The sequence below is a fragment of the Megalobrama amblycephala genome, linkage group LG20, assembly GCF_018812025.1.
Source record: "Megalobrama amblycephala isolate DHTTF-2021 linkage group LG20, ASM1881202v1, whole genome shotgun sequence".
NCBI classification, from domain to species: domain Eukaryota; kingdom Metazoa; phylum Chordata; class Actinopteri; order Cypriniformes; family Xenocyprididae; genus Megalobrama; species Megalobrama amblycephala.
In genome coordinates this window covers 18036302-18054513 of record NC_063063.1, presented here as the reverse complement: position 1 = coordinate 18054513, position 18212 = coordinate 18036302, and the positions used below count along the sequence as shown (strand labels likewise).

The 18212-nt window shown below is 36.7% G+C and overlaps 2 protein-coding genes across 3 annotated transcripts; one reads left to right on the top strand and one right to left on the bottom strand.

Annotated features, from left to right (window-relative positions):
• The first annotated feature begins 5887 nt into the window (after nucleotides 1-5887).
• On the top strand, nucleotides 5888-9929 carry LOC125255834 (extracellular calcium-sensing receptor-like). The gene is made up of 6 exons (XM_048171339.1): nucleotides 5888-6129; nucleotides 6285-6582; nucleotides 6814-7647; nucleotides 7744-7965; nucleotides 8331-8454; nucleotides 8549-9929. Exons 1-6 carry the CDS (start codon nucleotides 5903-5905, stop codon nucleotides 9439-9441), a joined length of 2598 nt encoding a protein of 865 aa, XP_048027296.1. The 5' UTR covers nucleotides 5888-5902; the 3' UTR covers nucleotides 9442-9929.
• A 1753-nt stretch (nucleotides 9930-11682) lies between these two features.
• LOC125255808 (extracellular calcium-sensing receptor) lies at nucleotides 11683-16137 on the bottom strand. Of its 2 annotated transcripts, XM_048171307.1 has the most exons (6): nucleotides 15908-16137; nucleotides 15542-15827; nucleotides 14604-15434; nucleotides 14284-14505; nucleotides 13339-13462; nucleotides 11683-13251 (listed from the first exon to the last, which is right to left on the bottom strand). In XM_048171307.1, the coding sequence occupies exons 1-6, from the start codon at nucleotides 16108-16110 to the stop codon at nucleotides 12338-12340; spliced, it is 2580 nt and encodes an 859-aa protein (XP_048027264.1). In that variant the 5' UTR covers nucleotides 16111-16137; the 3' UTR covers nucleotides 11683-12337. The 2 variants fall into 2 exon arrangements, with proteins under 2 accessions (XP_048027264.1, XP_048027265.1); XM_048171308.1 differs by lacking the exon at nucleotides 11683-13251 and having other exon boundaries at nucleotides 13347-14505.
• Nucleotides 16138-18212: the final 2075 nt, after the last annotated feature.

The following is an 18212-nucleotide window of genomic DNA, read 5'->3' as shown; positions in this document are numbered from 1 at the left end:
GGGTCAGCGGGGTCATACAAAATCAGGTGGAAAAGAAAAGACACATGTTAACTGCAAAAGATTGAAGAATTAAGGTGAAGAATTAAGTGTGAAACCATCAGGAACCCTTTAGTCTCCAGCGCCACCATTTTCCAGAACTGCAACCTACCTGGAGTCTCCAGAAGTGCAAGGTGTCAGGATCTCAGAGACTTAGGTTAGCTAAAGAATCCTAAAAAATGACCCGCTCTTAATAATAATCACAAGCTGAAATGTTGTGAAATACATGAAGACTGGGTTTTTATAGGCTTTATAGACAGACAGCTTGAGAGTGACTCCTGAAGGACCAGCACCACATCCTCTTGTACCACTGTTTGAAGAATTTATCTTCCAAAATCTGGCAGTAAGGTGTGGGAGTTTACTTTTAGTCCCTCTCTTATCCTGAAATGTCCGTCTTGCAGAGATGGACTAAAAATGATCTTCCAAAACTTACTGCCAGATTCTGGAAGATAAATTCTTCAAACAGTGGTAAAAGAGGATGTGGTGCTGGTCCTTCAGGAGTCACTCTCAATCTGTCTGTCTATAAGGCCTATAAAAACCCAGTCTTCATGTATTTTATAACACTTCAGCTTGTGATTCTTATTAAGAGCGGGTCATTTTTTAGGATTCTTTAGCTAACCTAACTAAGTCTATGAGACACCTTGCACTTCTGGAGACTCCAGGTAGGTTGCAGTTCTGGAAAATGGTGGCGCTGGAGTCTAAAAGGTTCCTGATGGTTTCACACTTAACTCTTCACCTTAATTCTTAACTCTTTTGCAGTTAACATGTGTCTTTTCTTTTCCACCTGTTTTTGTATGACCCCGCTGACCTAATGAGCATTTTGCTGTCCATTGGTCATGCTTTAACTTTGCAATTTCTAGTATTGCATTAATAATGCGTCCTTCTCGTGAGTATTTAATCATTTTTGACTTTTCAGTCTAAGTTAAATCTCTTTTTTGGCTCATTTTGCCTGTAAAAGCAAACCTGCCTAATAATTCTGCACACCTGAATATAAGGCATTTTTCATTTCCAGCCTTCATGAACAATTATATATCACTTATAAATGATTAAAAACATTATTAATAGTAGTTATTAAGATTGATGTAGATTGAAATTGGTAAAATGTGTTTGGAAAAAAAATATGATCAGAAAGTTAGCTTGCCTAATAATTCTGCACACAGTGTAGTAGTTGAACATAGACCTACATAAAATATGTTCAGTCATATTTTACTTCCATGCTAATGGTCAAAAGGAGGAGATGAGGTGTGTGTTTTCTTCCTGCTGTTCCTTCTAGTGCACTGTCCAGATCACTGATGACCAGGTCCTTGATCTGCATAAGGAGGGGGAATGTAGTGATCAGCAGGCAGACATGAGGGCAGACTCCCTTCATCACATCAGTAGTCCCCTTTCATCTGCCATGATGAAAAGCACAGGACTCCAAAACTCATACCACCAAAAGAAGTTCCACAAACAAGGAACTAGGCGGAGTAGGACATAAGCCTGCAAAGACAATTGCCTTACCATTTGTGCAAGGGAAGAATGATGACATTAGCATGTCATTGAACAGACTAATCCTATCACCATTTTCCTCATTGTTCACCCCAGTCCCTCAGTCCTGAGACCTGAGGTGTGAATGGCCACTGACTCCACTCACCAGACAGGTTTTGCCATGTGGCTTGAAGCCACAAAAATATATTGTTTATATAAATATGGAAAACAATGGACAAAATGGAGCAAATCTTGTATCTTAAATCTTGGGAAGTTTGAAAACCGCAACTGAGACAACGACAACAAGCTTAGCCCCCATCTTCAAAATATCTTCTGCACCAACTTCAAAATCCTCTCATCAGATCCTCCGGATCTGCGTGTTCCAGACTGTCCGAATCTGCACTGACTTCAGTATCTAAAGATCCGATCCTTCTGTCTGCATGTCCCGAGAATAAGAATCATCTGCACAGACATCAGAACCTTCAAATTCAAGGCTTCCTCATCTGTGTGTTCCAGGAAAAAGACCTTCTCTGTGGTTCAAGAGTTCAATGTTCAAGTACTTTGTGAAGTCTGTGAAATGGATTCCAAATCTTTTCTTCCCACTGGAATGCTGTCAGCACAACAAGTGGGAGACGTCGCCCTCGGATTCAGCACAACCAGGCAGACGTAAATATCACTTACTCTTTCCGACGTGGCATTAGTGTATATTGTCAGTATATGATTATCTTATTTGCATTAGATTTTGCATAGCTGATATCAGTTAATAACAAATAATCTCTTGATTTATTTGTTAAATTCAGAATAAGGTTTACGTTATTTCTTCTAGAGAAACTACAGTTTATCTTTACACGAGATTAACTTGTAACTGCCATAGTAACATCCAACTCATTCACTTGCATTTATCTCTCTTTTTGCACTTTATCCATTCAGTAGTTGTTAGTTACTCTTGTCTATCCTTTTGTTAATAAAATCCTCGGTAACGCTTTAGATTACAGCCCGGAAAGTACTGCGTAATTACAATGAATTTACAGCATAACTTTCAATAATTATAGTGTAACTATACAGTAAGTATGTGTAAGTATAGGGGAACCATATGTAAAGTATTGGGAATAAAGGGGTAACAACCAGGAAAATAACAAATTATTTATACTGTAAATATTTTATAACTAAGGGGTACTTATGACATATAACTAAGGGGTAAATATGACATTACGGGCCGTAAATTAAAGTGGAGCTTGTTACCCTCTTATTTCATGTAGTTACAGGGTAAGTATAACATTACGGGCCGTAAATTGAAGTGGAGCTTGTTACACTCTTGTTTCATGTAGTTACAGGGTAAGTAATTAATAAAATGCAAACAATCTGATATCACTGACTCTGAAACCTTTATTTGAAAAACAACTTTATTAAAAACAGGTCTACAACACTTATTATTCATTTTTTTAAATCAACTTTTCATTTCAAACTCTAAAGTCCTGACAGAAAGTAACAAGTTTTGTCCATTTTTTGGTTGTTGTTGTTTCTCGCTTGGCTTCCTCCTGCTCTTGTTTCTCAGCTGATGAATCTTAAGAAGGAATCCCGTTGCTATTCTGTATTATAAGAAAATACAGTACACCCAGAAATTCATGGTTTAGGCTATTCATCTTTTCGCTTCCGACCAGCTGTCACCAGCGCCTGCATGAGAGTCGACTTCGCGTTCGATGAAGCACATTGAAATGAGCAACGTGAAGCTTTCATGATGTTCTCGCGCGAGAACTGCCGTCTCTGTTATTCTGTCTTGTTTGTTTCTCATTCTCATTATCTGTTATTCTGTGTATTTTGTTGTGAGCAAAAAAATAAAATTAAAAACTAAAAAACTAAAAAAATAATAATAATAAAAAATAAAAAAACTGACGGCATCCAACATCTGCGTGAGTTTACGCTATGTCACGCTTCAAGTTACGTCAAGCATGAACTCTCAACCCTCGCATGCACGCGCAGAAGACAGCTGGTCGAAAGTTTAAAAAATATTAAAATATATGGTATTTTTCTTACAAATACGTATCGTTTCACTTCAGAAGACATCGATTCATCCATTGGGGTCGTATGGATTACTGTAGTTATTGCTGTTTGTGCTGTTTGATGCTTCGACTTTTAGGAACACGTGAGCTTGCATTATAAAGCGTTCCCAGATGATTTTTTTTTTTTTTTCCTAAAATCCTTTTTGTGTTCATCTTAAGAAGGAAAGTCGTATACATCTCAGATGGCATGAGGGTAAATGATGAGTACATTTCCGGGTGGACTGTATTTTTTAAATACAGAATAGCAAATGGGATTCCCTCTTAAGATTCATCAGTGGAAAGAAAGAAAAAGAGGAACAAGAGGAGGAGGAAGCCAAGCAAGAGAAACGAATAAGAAGTGTTGTAACTTTAAATCTGTTTTGAAATAAGTTGTTTTTCAAATAAAGTTTTCCAAGTGATATGACTGTTTGCGTTTTTATTTATTTATTTATTTTTTATTAATTACTTACCCTGTAACTACATGAAACAAGAGTGTAACAAGCTCCACTTTAATTTACGGCCCGTAATGTCGTACTTACCCTGTAACTACATGAAATAAGAGGGTAACAAGCTCCACTTTAATTTACGGCCCGTAATGTCGTACTTACCCTGTAACTACATGAAACAAGAGGGTAACAAGCTCCACTTTAATTTACGGCCCGTAATGTCGTACTTACCCTGTAACTACATGAAATAAGAGGGTAACAAGCTCCACTTTAATTTACGGCCCGTAATGTCGTACTTACCCTGTAACTACATGAAACAAGAGTGTAACAAGCTCCACTTTAATTTACGGCCCGTAATGTCGTACTTACCCTGTAACTACATGAAACAAGAGGGTAACAAGCTCCACTTTAATTTACGGCCCGTAATGTCATATTTACCCCTTAGTTATATGTCATAAGTACTCCTTAGTTATAAAATATTTACAGTATAAAATAATTTGTTATTTTCCTGGTTGTTACCCCTTTATTCCCAATACTTCACATATTGTTCCCCTATACTTACACATACTTACTGTATAGTTACACTATAATTATTGAAAGTTACGCTGTAAATTTGTTGTAATTACGCAGTACTTTCCGGGCTGTAATCTAAAGTGTTACCAAATCCTCTTATTATACACGTGTCTTCCTTTGTGTTGTTAAAACAGTACGAGGCTCTACAAGTTAACAATATCTCAAAAATCATTCAGATTGGTCAGATGATGAACTTCCTCCAATTTATATAATTCTAATTCAGTCCACAATCTTCCATGAGTATTCTTTATTGTCAAGGTGAAAGTCCTTGAGAGGTGCCCCGTAATATTGGAAGGAATCATCTGACACGCTCACACTCACCTTAGGTGATGTGTGACCAAAAATTCAATATTAATATTAATACTAAATATTAATAACTGAGACCATAAATCACAACATTTGTGCTGCTCTCGTGGGAGACTAATCCAAAATCACTACAATTGCATCAGAATTATTGCACTTAAGTACAAATCAAGAGAATGTCACCTTGTACGCATGGTTTATTTTACCCCATCTAGTTTTCTGATTTAATATAGGTTAACTTAATGCTCACTAAATCCACACTATCTCTAATAATGCTTTGAAGCGATCTTTGTGGCTTAGCGTATACCGCCATTCATCACTTTCAGGAACTTACCATACCCCAATTTTGCATCATGTCTAGGAAAAGTTACATTAATTAGATTGGTGCAGTGACTGCAAAATGAAGCACTCATGCAGTGATTGAGTGTGTCCCATTGAGTAAACAAAAAATCTTAAAACACTTGCGGTCTTCACTCCCACTTGAACACTGGCCAAACTCCAGAAATATGTCATGTAAATTGACAAGTGGTCAGTTGCAAAAACCAGGCCCCATGTGTACTTGCAGTCTTGTGGACTTACAATGGCCACGGCATGTGTGTTTCTATGAAGTCAACAAGGCTGTAGGACAGGGTTGCCCAATCCTGTTCCATCCTTTTAAGAACCCCTTTTTCATAAAGGAATAGTTCACCTCAAAATGACATTTCTTAAGATCCATGCAACATTTAAAATGTCTTATTAACAGAACTAAGGTGAAAGGCTTAAATGTTTGACCATTTTATAATCGCAAATCATTTTAAATTAAATGTTTAAAGGTGGTCTCATGACTGAATCAGGTGTGCATTACCATTGGGTCAAAGAAGCTTGGTACATAAAAGATTGACAGCAGGAGTTGTAAATGCTATTGGTTTGTGTGCTTCCTTGTGAAAAGTTAAGGCCATCCCTTTATCACAGATTGTGTATATATATATATATATATATATATATATATCTTTGCATGCTGCTTGCTGTACCCACCAGGTCTATTTGTCTGTGTCAGTCATGGCACGACTGTATGCAGCTCTTCTCACATTTTGGCCTCTACTGTGTATTTGCATGCAGAGTCAGTCTAATAGGAAAGATAAGTGCATCTATCAGGGAGATGAGGATACTTACAGCTTTTACCAGGGAGGAGATGTGGTTTTGGGAGGGATTTTTCCTTTACATTCCAGCACAATACCATTGATTCCTTCTTTCACGACCAAACCTAAGATAATCAAATATAAATTGTGCGTCATGGTTTCTTCTTCTGAAAGATGAGCATAATAGAACTGTTTAGAAACCATATTAACTGAACTATTTGGCCTCATTTTAAATAGGTTTTCTTTGTTTTATTGCAGTTATCTAATGCATTTAATACAGTTATGTGTGAAATCTGTTGCAGCTTTACCCCTCGAGCACTGAGGTGGATGCAGACAATGATATTTGCTGTGAGAGAAATAAACCAGCGGCAAGACCTTTTGCCAAATCTTTCTTTGGGCTACCACATCAGGGACAGCGGTGATGACATACCTGTGTCTGTAAAGAGGTCTCTTCTCCTGGTCAATGGACAGCCAGAGAGGGGCAGTGGACAAAGCTGTGAAGACACACAAAAACAGCCGAGCCCTGTAATTGTGGGAGAGGCATCATCAGGAGTCTCCATGGCTGTTCTGAGAACTCTAGGCTCATTCAAAATACCTTTAGTAAAACAAAATCATTTAACATTATTTTATGTTTTATCACTTTGTCTTGGTAATGCATTTCGTGAACTTGATGCATGTTGTCACTTGCATGGTCAGATATATATATATATATATATATATATATATATATATATATATATATATATATATATATATATATATTGACAGTTTTATTGATAGTTAATATTAATTGTTAATTTTACTAAAATGTTGTGTTTTTCCATATTTTAGGTGAGCTACTTTGCATCCTGTTCCTGTCTCAGTAACAAGAGAGAGTTTCCAGCATTCATGCGGACAATGCCAAGTGATCTATTTCAAATTAAAGCTTTGGTAAAACTTCTTCATTATTTCCAATGGACATGGGTCGGGGTGATCGGTGTGGATACAGACTATGCTCGATTTGCCATCCAGCTCTTCCTGAAAGAGTCAGAAAGATTTAATATTTGTCCTGCTTATGTTCGCATTTATCCTGTTGCATTGACGCAAGATGCAGCGGAGGAAACTGTGAACATTTTAAAAACTTCTTCTGCCACAGTCATAATTAACTTCTCTGTGGACTCGTATCTGCATGGTATCCTGAAAGAGTGCAGACGGCAAAATCTCACACATCTTCAGTGGATTGCCAGTGAGGCCTGGGCCACATCAAAAGTCCTCTGGGAGGATTTTGATGATCTGTTAAAGGGAACATTGGGGTTTGCCATACGGAGAGCTGATATCCCACATCTTGGCAGTTACCTCAGAAGAGTAAATGTTTCTGTTGCGCAAATGTCTAATTTTCTCTCTGAGTTTTGGGAAGAGACTTTTCATTGTCGGCTGAATGGGTCCTTAAACACCCATGTACATGGAGAAGGTGTACAGAACTGGCCACCCTGCAATGGCAGTGAGAGTTTGGATGATGTGTACACTCTTTATTCTGATGTGTCACAACTAAGAGTGTCCTACAATGTTTATAAGGCTGTGTATCTAATTGCACATGCATTACATGACATGAGCTCTTGTGTCCCAGGAAAGGGTCCCTTTCAGAATGGGACATGTGGGAGTCTGTATCAAATTCTGCCATGGCAGGTGTATGTCTACTTTACATTATCTGCCTATATATAATTATGTATTTAATGTGTGTGATTTACTTTGCATGATTCTGTCTTCCAATCTTCATCTAAGCTCCTGCACTACATGAAACAAACAAATTTCACGACACTGGGGGAAGAGGTCAGATTCGATGACAATGGTGATCCAATTGCATCATACGATCTGATGAACTGGCAAAGAGGGTCTGATGGCTCCCTTCAACTAGTGAGGGTGGGATTCTATGATGCCTCCCTTGAAGATAACAAGGACCTATTAATAGATGAGCCAGCAATTATGTGGCACAGAGGTGAGAAGGTGTGTGCCATCCCACTCATCACCAGATATTGTTTACTTTTTCTCCAACTCTACTTAATGTTTATGGCTGAACTAAGAAGAATCCAGTTTTGTAATTTAAAATGGAAATGCACTGTTGATTTTATTTATTTATTTATTTTTTAAATGTATACCCATTTGAATATATTATACATATGCTTTTTTTTTTTTTTTTTTGGCTTTTTTATATAGATGATCCAGCAACATTTTAGGTTTTTACATTAGTCAGTTAGATGAGTGATTATCTGTCTATTTCTCTGTGCAAGGAAAGTACTTAATGATACGCACTCTTACAGAGTTCAGACTATGTAGTGTTTTTCTATTGCTTGTTCTGTTGTGGTCATTAGGCACCAGGATCGTTGTGCAGTCAAAGCTGTCTGCCAGGCTCCAGGAAGGCCAGGCAAAAAGGAAAGCCAGTCTGCTGCTTTGACTGCATACCATGTGCCGAAGGAGAGATCAGTAATCAAACAGGTGTGAATTTCCTCACAGCTCCACAATTAATGATATTTCAAGAAGAAAGAATGCTGGTGTTTTATGCTCCCTTATTCCCCCAATATTTCCACAGACTCGATTGATTGTCTGACATGTTCAAAGGAAACATGGCCAAACCAAGCCCAAGACCAGTGCCTTCCCAAAACATTAGAGTTTTTGTCCTTTCAGGAGCCCTTGGGAATAATCCTATGGGCATTTTCAGCATTCGGGGCCTGTGCAGCATTAGCAGTGCTTGGTGTGTTTATAATGTACAGGAAAACACCAGTCATACGAGGAAACAATATGGAGTTAAGTTTCCTTCTCCTCCTGTTCCTCTGCACATGCTTTCTGATTGGCCTGACATTTATAGGCAAGCCCACTGACTGGTTATGCCAGATTCGCTATCCAGCCTTTGGAATCAGCTGTACTCTCTGTATTTCATGCATTTTGGCAAAAACTGTAGTAGTTTTAATGGCTTTTAGGGCCACCATCCCTGGCAGTAATGTCATGAAGTGGTTTGGCCCTGCTAAACAAAGATCAAGTGTAATCTTGTGCACTAGTGTGCAAGCACTTATTTGCATCATATGGTTAACAACTAAGCCTCCTGTTGCTATATATAACACCAAGTTCATGAGTGCAACAATAACTGTTGAATGTGCTGTAGGATCTGAAATTGGATTTTGGTGTGTGCTAGGATATATCGGTTTCCTATCTTCTTTGTGTTTCTTATTGGCATTTTTGGCCAGAAAACTACCAGATAACTTTAATGAGGCTAAATTCATCACATTTAGCATGCTTATATTTTTTGCTGTGTGGATAACCTTCATTCCAGTTTATGTGAGCTCTCGTGGAAAGTATATGGTTGCTGTCCATGTCTTTGCTATTCTAGCCTCTGCCTTCGGTCTCTTGCTGTGTATATTTGCTCCTAAATGTTATATTGTACTTCTAAAACCAGAGAGAAATGACAAAAAGCGTATGATGAAATAGTACTCAAATAAAATCAGTTAGGCCAACATATCATAAAAAAAGATACAATAAAAAGATTTCATGACTTGGATAAGGTTGGCTGGTTATTAAACCTTTTTAAATGTATTTTGTTGTTGCTATTGTTGTTATTACAAACCACAGATTTCACACTACTTTTCCAGAAAAATTTAAATCTAGGAAATGTACACAATATTATGTTTTTTTTTCGTTTTTTTTTTTCCCCCCTCACTTATTATTAGTGGTAGAAGAAAATTATTAATTATTATTAATTTTTTACAGTTCACCTAAATGTGTTCTTGAATACTTTGTATTTAGGATTAAGGGAGAAAGATGTTTAAATGCTTAGAAACAAAATGACTTCAACACAAGATATGGTAGTTGATGTGCAAGCTAACATTTCAAACTCAGTCATGTTAAAACCAGGCTATACTAAAACATATAACTTTTTACTATGACTTGTATGTTTCTATTGGCATGATCATCATGTACAGTAGACTACAACAGCAGTTTGAGATGCAGATAATATAACATTTTTAATACAAACCCCATTTCCAGAAAAGTTAAATCAAGATTATGTGATTTGTTAATTCTCTATTTAACTGACAAAAGTACAAAGAAAAGATTTCCAGTGTTTCACTGAACAACGTTATTGTATTTTGTAAGTATAAACAAATTTTGATGGCTGCAACACACTCCAAATAAGTTGGGACAGAGCCATGTTTACCAATGTGTCACATCACCTTTCCTTTTAATTAAAATTCATTCATTTGGGAATTGAGGATACTACTTGTTGCAGTTTTGCAAGTGGAATTTTTACCCAATTTCGCCTAATACAAGACATCTGCACAACAGTCTGTGGTCATCATTGTCTGATTTTCCTTTTCATGATGGGCCATACATTTTCAAGAGTAAGATCTGGACTGCAGTCAGGCACTCAGGCACATCCACTCTGCGATGTAGAGTGTCTAGAAACCACTCTGATGTATCACATGCAGAATGAGGCTTGGCATTGTCTTGCTACCCAGGAAAGATGTCATCTTGATGGCAGTTTATGTCTCACCTTCACACAAATGCAAGTCACCCATGCCGTTTGCACTGATGCACTCCCATACCATGACAGATGTTTTCTTTTGCACCTGTCGCTGATGAATGTCCATTTTTTTTTCCAAAAACAAGCTGAAACATTGACTCATCTGACCACAGCATACATTTCCACTGTCTTTTAGACCATCTGAGATAAGCTCGGGCCCAGAGAACTCAACAGCATCTCTGCATAGAATCACTGTATAGCTTTCTCCTTGAGTAACAGAGATTGGAGTTGCATTTCTTGATGCAGCATCAGACTGTTAAGTGACAACTGTTTTCCAAAGTACTCCAGAGTCCATGTGGCTATATTTAACCCTTAAATGCATGAATGTTTCGCCAATCATTGTTACATATTCGGGTCTTTAGCAACCCATATCTATATCTAACACAGATGGATCTCTAACCATTACAGAAGAATAAAATAAAGCATATTTTATTACCTTTTGGAGCTTGGAAGGGTTAATTTTGAGCAGATATTTTATGCCATCATCACTGTCCTCGTTAGAGTTCATTTCCCAGTACATTCAGCAAATGATAGTTTTGATAATATGTTGGAGATCATGAATATGAGCCCATTTGCGATCTCAAACATATTCTCAAAACTATCATTTTCAACATCTTCAAAATCAATATTTTGATCACCGATAGCTTCAACAGATCCTCCATTAAGTGACAGTGACAGTCATATTTGATTGTGTTCAGTACTTGCTCTGCAGTAAATCGCTGAGCCATTTCATGTTTTGCCTATTCTTTCGTTTTCCGTCAAAATCAAACGTCACTTCATCATTGTGTTTTAGACATTGCCACCTTGTGGAATAAAGGTGAATTGCGCTTATTCCCGTATATTAATATACGTACAATGATACACACCTATACAATGTTTACAAAAAATGAATAGGAAAATAGGCATTCTTTTATAATTTTATGATTTTTTTTTTCTTGTTATATTCTTTATAATGAATTGATCGAGAAATCCTTAGAAGATTGATGTCTAACTTTAAAAAATGAATGAGGAGGGGGGTAGTGAATGACGTCCCGGGTCGATAAAGATCCGTATGCATTTAAGGGTTAACACAGTAGCATAACTAATACAATGCCATCTGAGGGCTCAAAGGTCATTCACAACTGAGGTGTTCTACCTTGCCCTATATAGACTATATAGAGATTTCTCTGGATTCCCTGAATCTTTTTACAATGTTTTGTATTGTAGATGGAGAAAGACATAAATTCTTTGCAATCTTTTATTGAGAAATGTGATTTTTGAATTGTTTGACATTTCTCGTGTCATTTGGCACAAAGTGGTGAGCCATAACCCATCTTTTGTTGCAAAGACTGAGAAGCTCTTTTACACCCAAACACGATACCCTCAAATATTACCAATTCACCTGCTAATTATCAATTCACCTGCTAATTGCAATTATGTTAGTCAGTGAAAATATTGAAATTTTTTCCCAACTTTTCTGGAAATGGGGTTTGTAAATAATAAAAACACACTTTTTGTAATGTTTGTTTATTTCCCAGTTATGCTGTTAAATGACAACATAGGGCAGTACACTACACATCCATCACCCACTGACAACAAAATAAAATAATATTGGTTAGTTTGCTAATACTTGTTGAGGTCTGGGCACTAAATAGCATTTATGATTAAATCACATGCATCGATATACTGAGGCATTTTATTTAGATTGCATTAATAACTGCCCTTTTTCCCTCTCTTCTTGTCAATGCACAAATACATGGGCAGGTATTGGCAAATAATGACAACATTAATATCCAACTGTTTTGGTTTTTACATTATGTAGCTACCTCAAAGACTAGCCTTTTGAAATTTCCCCATCAGGTGTTTTTTAGTGTTTTTCTCTGGTTTTATGAGAATAATGTAAGATTTCGGCACAAATATACACAGCAATAGGCCAAAAGCAGATGACAAAATTGCAAAAATCTCTACTGCAACTGTGTACTTGCCAGGTGAACTAATATAAGCAGGTATAAATGTTACCCAGACAACACAAAATATAAGCATACTGAATGAAATGAATTTGGCCTCATTAAAATTGTCTGGTAGTTTTCTAGCTAAAAATGCCAAAATCAAACAGATTGCTGAAAGAAGACCAATATATCCTAAAACTGCATAAAATGCAACATCTGAACCTGTGTTGCATTCTAAAATTATCTTTTTATTGTAATACTTAAGAGCTTTTTCTGGAAATGGTGGGTTTATTATAAGCCATAGTACGCAGATGACTATTTGAACTGCAGTGCATGAGAACACAATAACTCTTTGTTGTACTGGCCCAAACCTTCCAGCCAATTTATTTCCTGGTAAAGTGGCTCTAAAAGCAGTAACAACTACTATGGTTTTCCCCAAAACACAAGAAATGCAGAGAGCAAAAATAACTCCAAATGCTGTATGACGTAGCATACATGACCACATTGTTGGCTCACCAATGAATGTAAGAGGACAAAGAAAGCAAAAGAACAGTGAAACAAGTAATAGTGAGCTCAGCTCTGAATTGTTAGCTTTCACTATAGGTGTTTCTCTAAAGTGTATGAAGACAGTCATAATCGCTACAGTAAGACTGGCTCCAAAGAGTGACAGAGCAGTCAGAATAATCCCCATTGTCTCTGTATATGATAGAAACTCTATAATTTTCATGACACACTTGTCTCGTCTCTCATTTGACCAGTATTCTTCAGGACAAAGAGTGCAGTCTGCTGATCCTATAAAATACATAACAAATATTATACTGAAGCATTTAATAATATTTAAAATATGTAAATGTAGTGCAGATGACTGGGTAACTGTACCTGTTGTATTTGATATTGAACCATCAGCACATGGGATGCAGTCAAAGCAGCAAACAGGCCGTCCTTTTATTTGTGCTTTTCTTGTGCCATTTGGGCAGGTGTCTGAGCACACTGCTTTGGGAATCTGCCAAATGAATATATATTAACCAAATATATGTATATATCTTCACTGATTTCAGATTCCATCAATAAGAGCATAAGAACAGAGAGAGAATGTTGAATTAGCAGAGCAATAGCACAGCTGTACATAAAATACCCACAACATTTTGGGAGACATATCAGAGCTCAAAATAGGACAAACTGTTGTTGTGTGTCTTGCTAGCGCATCAGTGACCAGGACAGCAAGTCTTTTTGGTCTTTAGCTGCCCAACCCACTGCAGAATTAAATATGCAAGTTGACTCTCCTGTTTCCACCAAAATTGTTCCTCAGGAGCTCCACAGGGTCAACATACATGGTCACTCGTGCCAATGCCAAACGTCGGTTTCAATGGTGCCAGCATTGGAAATCTTGGGCTGAGGACAATGTGAAACATATATTGTTCTCTGATGAGTCCACCTTCACTGTCTTTCCTACATGTGGCAGAGTTACGGTGTGGAGAAGCCCCAAAGAAATGTACTACCCAGTCTGTTGTGTGCCCAGGGTAAGGCACAGGGGTGGATCAGTGATGGCTTGGGCTGCAATATCACCAACTACTTATGCTAAATAATCACGGCACTGCCAAGGACTACCAAACCATTCTTGAGGACCATGTGCACCCTGAAAGTGGTGGTGTGTATTAAGATGATAATGCACAAATACACACAGCAAGACTAGTGGCAGAGGGGTTTGATGAACATGAAATTGAAGTTGAACATCTACCACGGTCTGCACAGTGACCACATATGAATATTATTGAGCTACTTTGGGGTGTTTTGGATGAGCAAGTTATGAAATGTTTTATGTACCGAATTTCCTGTGTTCCAGCGGATGTTGTCCTCTTTAACTGTAAGTTTATATGTTCCATCTGTAGATGTACTGAAATAGCCCACAGTAACATGTTGTACCTCCCCCTCTCTTAGCTGCCAGTTTATGACCTCGTAGGATGCAGGTGGGTCTCCGTTCTCATCAAAGAACACATTTTCTCCATATCCGTCTACAAAAGATACCCTCTGTAACTGATCGCTGACCTTGGAATGAAGTATAATATAGTTAAGTATAATACTCTGTAGTTAAACTGTTGAATTATGACTTTTAAATGTTAAAATAAATTAAACAATTTTCTCACCAGTTTAGGAGTTATCTGGGATACATTTAGGCACTGTCTCAAAAGACTATTTTCACCCTTTTGACAAAACAGCAATTTATGAATAGCATGTGCAATTGCATACACAGCTTGATACACCTTATATGTTACTCTTACTTGTGTTACATCAAAGAATTTGTCTGTGTAATTTAGTTTTTCTTCTCCTGTGCACACTTGGCTGTTGCGTGTAACATTTGCAGATGGCAGTGGCTCACAATTAAGACATGGCTTACAGCCAACCATTGTTTCCCAAAAGTCACTGACAAAAGAAGATTGTGAGGGAGAATAAGGACTGATGTTTTTCAGGTAAGGTCCTAGTTTGGGCATAGCCATCTTCCGTACCACAAATCCAACTGTGCCTCCAAAAGACTTGAATATTTCAGGGGTAGAAGGCCTTGCTGCAGTTACCCAGGCTTCACTTGCAATCCACTGGATTCCTGTGATGTTTTGTTTCACAATTTCTTTCATTAGGGGATAGAGATCTCCCTCTGGTACAAAAGCCAGGATCACTTTTACCGTAGATTGTTTTATCATTTCAACAACTTCAATGATTTTACTTTGGGGATATGTTCTTAAAACTGTGCCTACAAATGCAATGCAAACTCCCATTTTATCCACCTCCTTTATGAAAGCTGAAATCCCATTTCTTCCATAATCATTGTCAGACTGCAAAGCTCCAATCCAAGTCCATCCATATCGTTTTACAAGGGAGGCTAAGGCTTTTGCTTGGTAGTAGTCACTTGGAATTGTACGAAAAAAAGATGGATATTTTCTTCTGTCACTCAGACATGCACATGTTGAAAAGTAACTTACCTAGATTCAATTAAAACATAGTATAAATTATACAGTTAATTGACTATTACATGATCAGGAACACTTAAATGCAATTACTTTGCAGGATTGATTAATTTTAAAATTACCATTGGCACTTTGAATGGTCCAAGTGTTCCAGCAACAGCTAAGGACTGTGATGATCCTGATTCAGCTACAAGAGCTGTAAGAGGAAGGTGACACTGAGTTGTAGATTCCTCTTCCTTCTGCTCACTCACCAGTGTGAAAGACGCACGCAAAACATTAGTGGGAGAAGCACAAGAATCCATTATTTTATAGCCCAAAGAAATGTTAGGAAGCAAACCCTCATCTTGGTTTATTTCATCTATTGCAAACATCATGACTTGAGTCCAGCGAAAGGCACGTAGGTCAAATCTGTTCAATAAATTTGACAAGAAAAACAATGCATTGCCAATAATATCATATTTTAATCACAAACATGCTTTTGAACTTACCCTGTACAATTAATCCTTTGCATTTTTCTCTCAAAAGAGGCAATTACATTTTCTTGTTTATTAAAAATGGGAAAAATTCCTCCAATCATTATGTCCCCTGCTTTAAAAATACTAGGCATTTCAAATTTACCAAGCAGCTGGCATGCTGAGCCAGTGTACATGTATAGCAAAGAGAAAAATAGCAAAATATTAAAGATTTCCATTGCTGATCATGGTTCAGAGAGCGTAAGACTGAGTTATGTCTCTGTTATATACAGTAGCTCTTCTACCCATAGTGAATATTGGCCCATTATTACTTGAAGGTGTTCCCTGGTGAGATGGTAGAGCACAAGGGTGCACAGTTCTCATTTTGTAAATGTGCCCATAAAGTATTTTTTCTTTTTATAGTGGTTTATACTTAGTATGAATAAAGAATCGTAATATTAGTAATTGTAATAATTGTAAATCCTTTAAATTTGTATTTTATGCTATGTTTATGTACAGGTGGAAGCTTTATGTTTTTACATAGTCAACATATTTAGCTTGAACGTGTTCAATATATATAATCATTTCCATAATACATTTTAATTTTGCAACTTTTAAAGTGTTAAAATGTATGTTTAAATTATATGTTAAAAATAGGAAATAGCAAATGTAAATTATATTATTGAAAAATTTTGCTCCAAACGTTGCAAATATTGAATGGAAAATGTAAATTTAATTACAGAAATGCATTGCCATTTTGCATATTACATTTCAAATTGAATATTGCTACCCATACACTTCCATATTTATTGTCTTTTTTTTTTTCTTCTTTTTTTTTAAATTAACATTAGGTTATGTTTATGTTGGGATAGCTCACTACATTTTTCACAAATGAAAATTAATGAGAAATTTGCTCCATTCCATTCTTCTTCTTTCACCAAATTGAAGGATGCAATCTAGGCCTTAGATAAGGCTTCTGTACATTTTCTGTGAGCTATGAATCTGTCCCAAAATCAGGTTTACCAATGCAATATGCAAATCTTTCTATATATCCTAATCATTGTTAACATGTATTCATTACTTCAGTGAGCTCATTGTTTCGGCCTTAACCCTCTGGAGTCTGAGGCTGATTTGGGGCTTGGAGAAGTTTTGACATGCTCTGACATTTGTGCTTTTTTCAGTTGTTCATAAACATATTAATGGAAAAAGTGTCATTACACTGTATTCAGCACAAACTAGGCTACAATAATATGTGAGGAACATGTATGTACATGTTTGTGTTTTTGAAGGAATAATGTTTATGCGTGGTTATTGAAAAAACAAAAAACTTAAGTCACTGAAATAAGGCCAAAAAAAGTATATTAAATCTGTGTTCACAAGACTTCTGGTTATTGGGGGTTGTAGACTAGAGTTTTTGCTTAAGAATTATGTAAAAATTATGCTGACTACTCTTTAATATAAAACAATAGAGAGATTTAAATTTTGTAAGACACTTTTTGTCAAGAAACACAGTATGCGAGGAGGTGTGAATCTGCATAAATAATGGGCCATTTACACCTGAGAAGACAAAAGAATCACATAATAATGACCTGAAATGACTTGCATATTAATGAGGCCTTTCAGCCAGGTAGGCTGTGAAAAAAACCCTCTGTAATCATGTCTCAGCTCAATTTAAAATAATGGTATTCTATTATATTCTTTAAAATATCATGTATTTCTGTGATGCAAAGTGTCTGAACAATTATGTTACCTCTGTGGCATTTCATATAGGCTTTTAGCTTAAAGGCATGCACATTTGGAGAAATAATGATGGATTCTTATATATTTATGTCAAATTTCTATACTTAGAAGTAATATTTATTGTCATCACTATGAGTGCTGGATACTGTGTTTTTAATTCATACTTGAATAGCGCTCCCTCCGTGGGCGTGGCTGCATTAGCGGGTAATGAGCTGAATCACAGACTTCTGACATGGCTCTCTTTTCATACGGATTACATAAACACAGAATGTTTGTTTTCGATTTGACTTGCACGATTTAAAACCTAACATTTCAACGTTTCTTTAGACGTAAGTGTCATTTTTTTGTCATTAGTATTCATAAGTTACAGTTCATTTTCTGAGAACTATCAGATTGGACTTCGTTCAGAGGGAGACGAGAGATCACACATCATGTTAGTTTTCTTTATTTTACAAAAAGCACAAGATTGTGTTTTTACTCTGAGTGTACACAAATAAAAGAAGACATTCTATAGTTTCATTTGATATATTACTTATGTCTCTATGACAAGAAATGACAAGAAATGAAATAATTTAAGTCTGTTTTGCTGCAATGTGAAAAA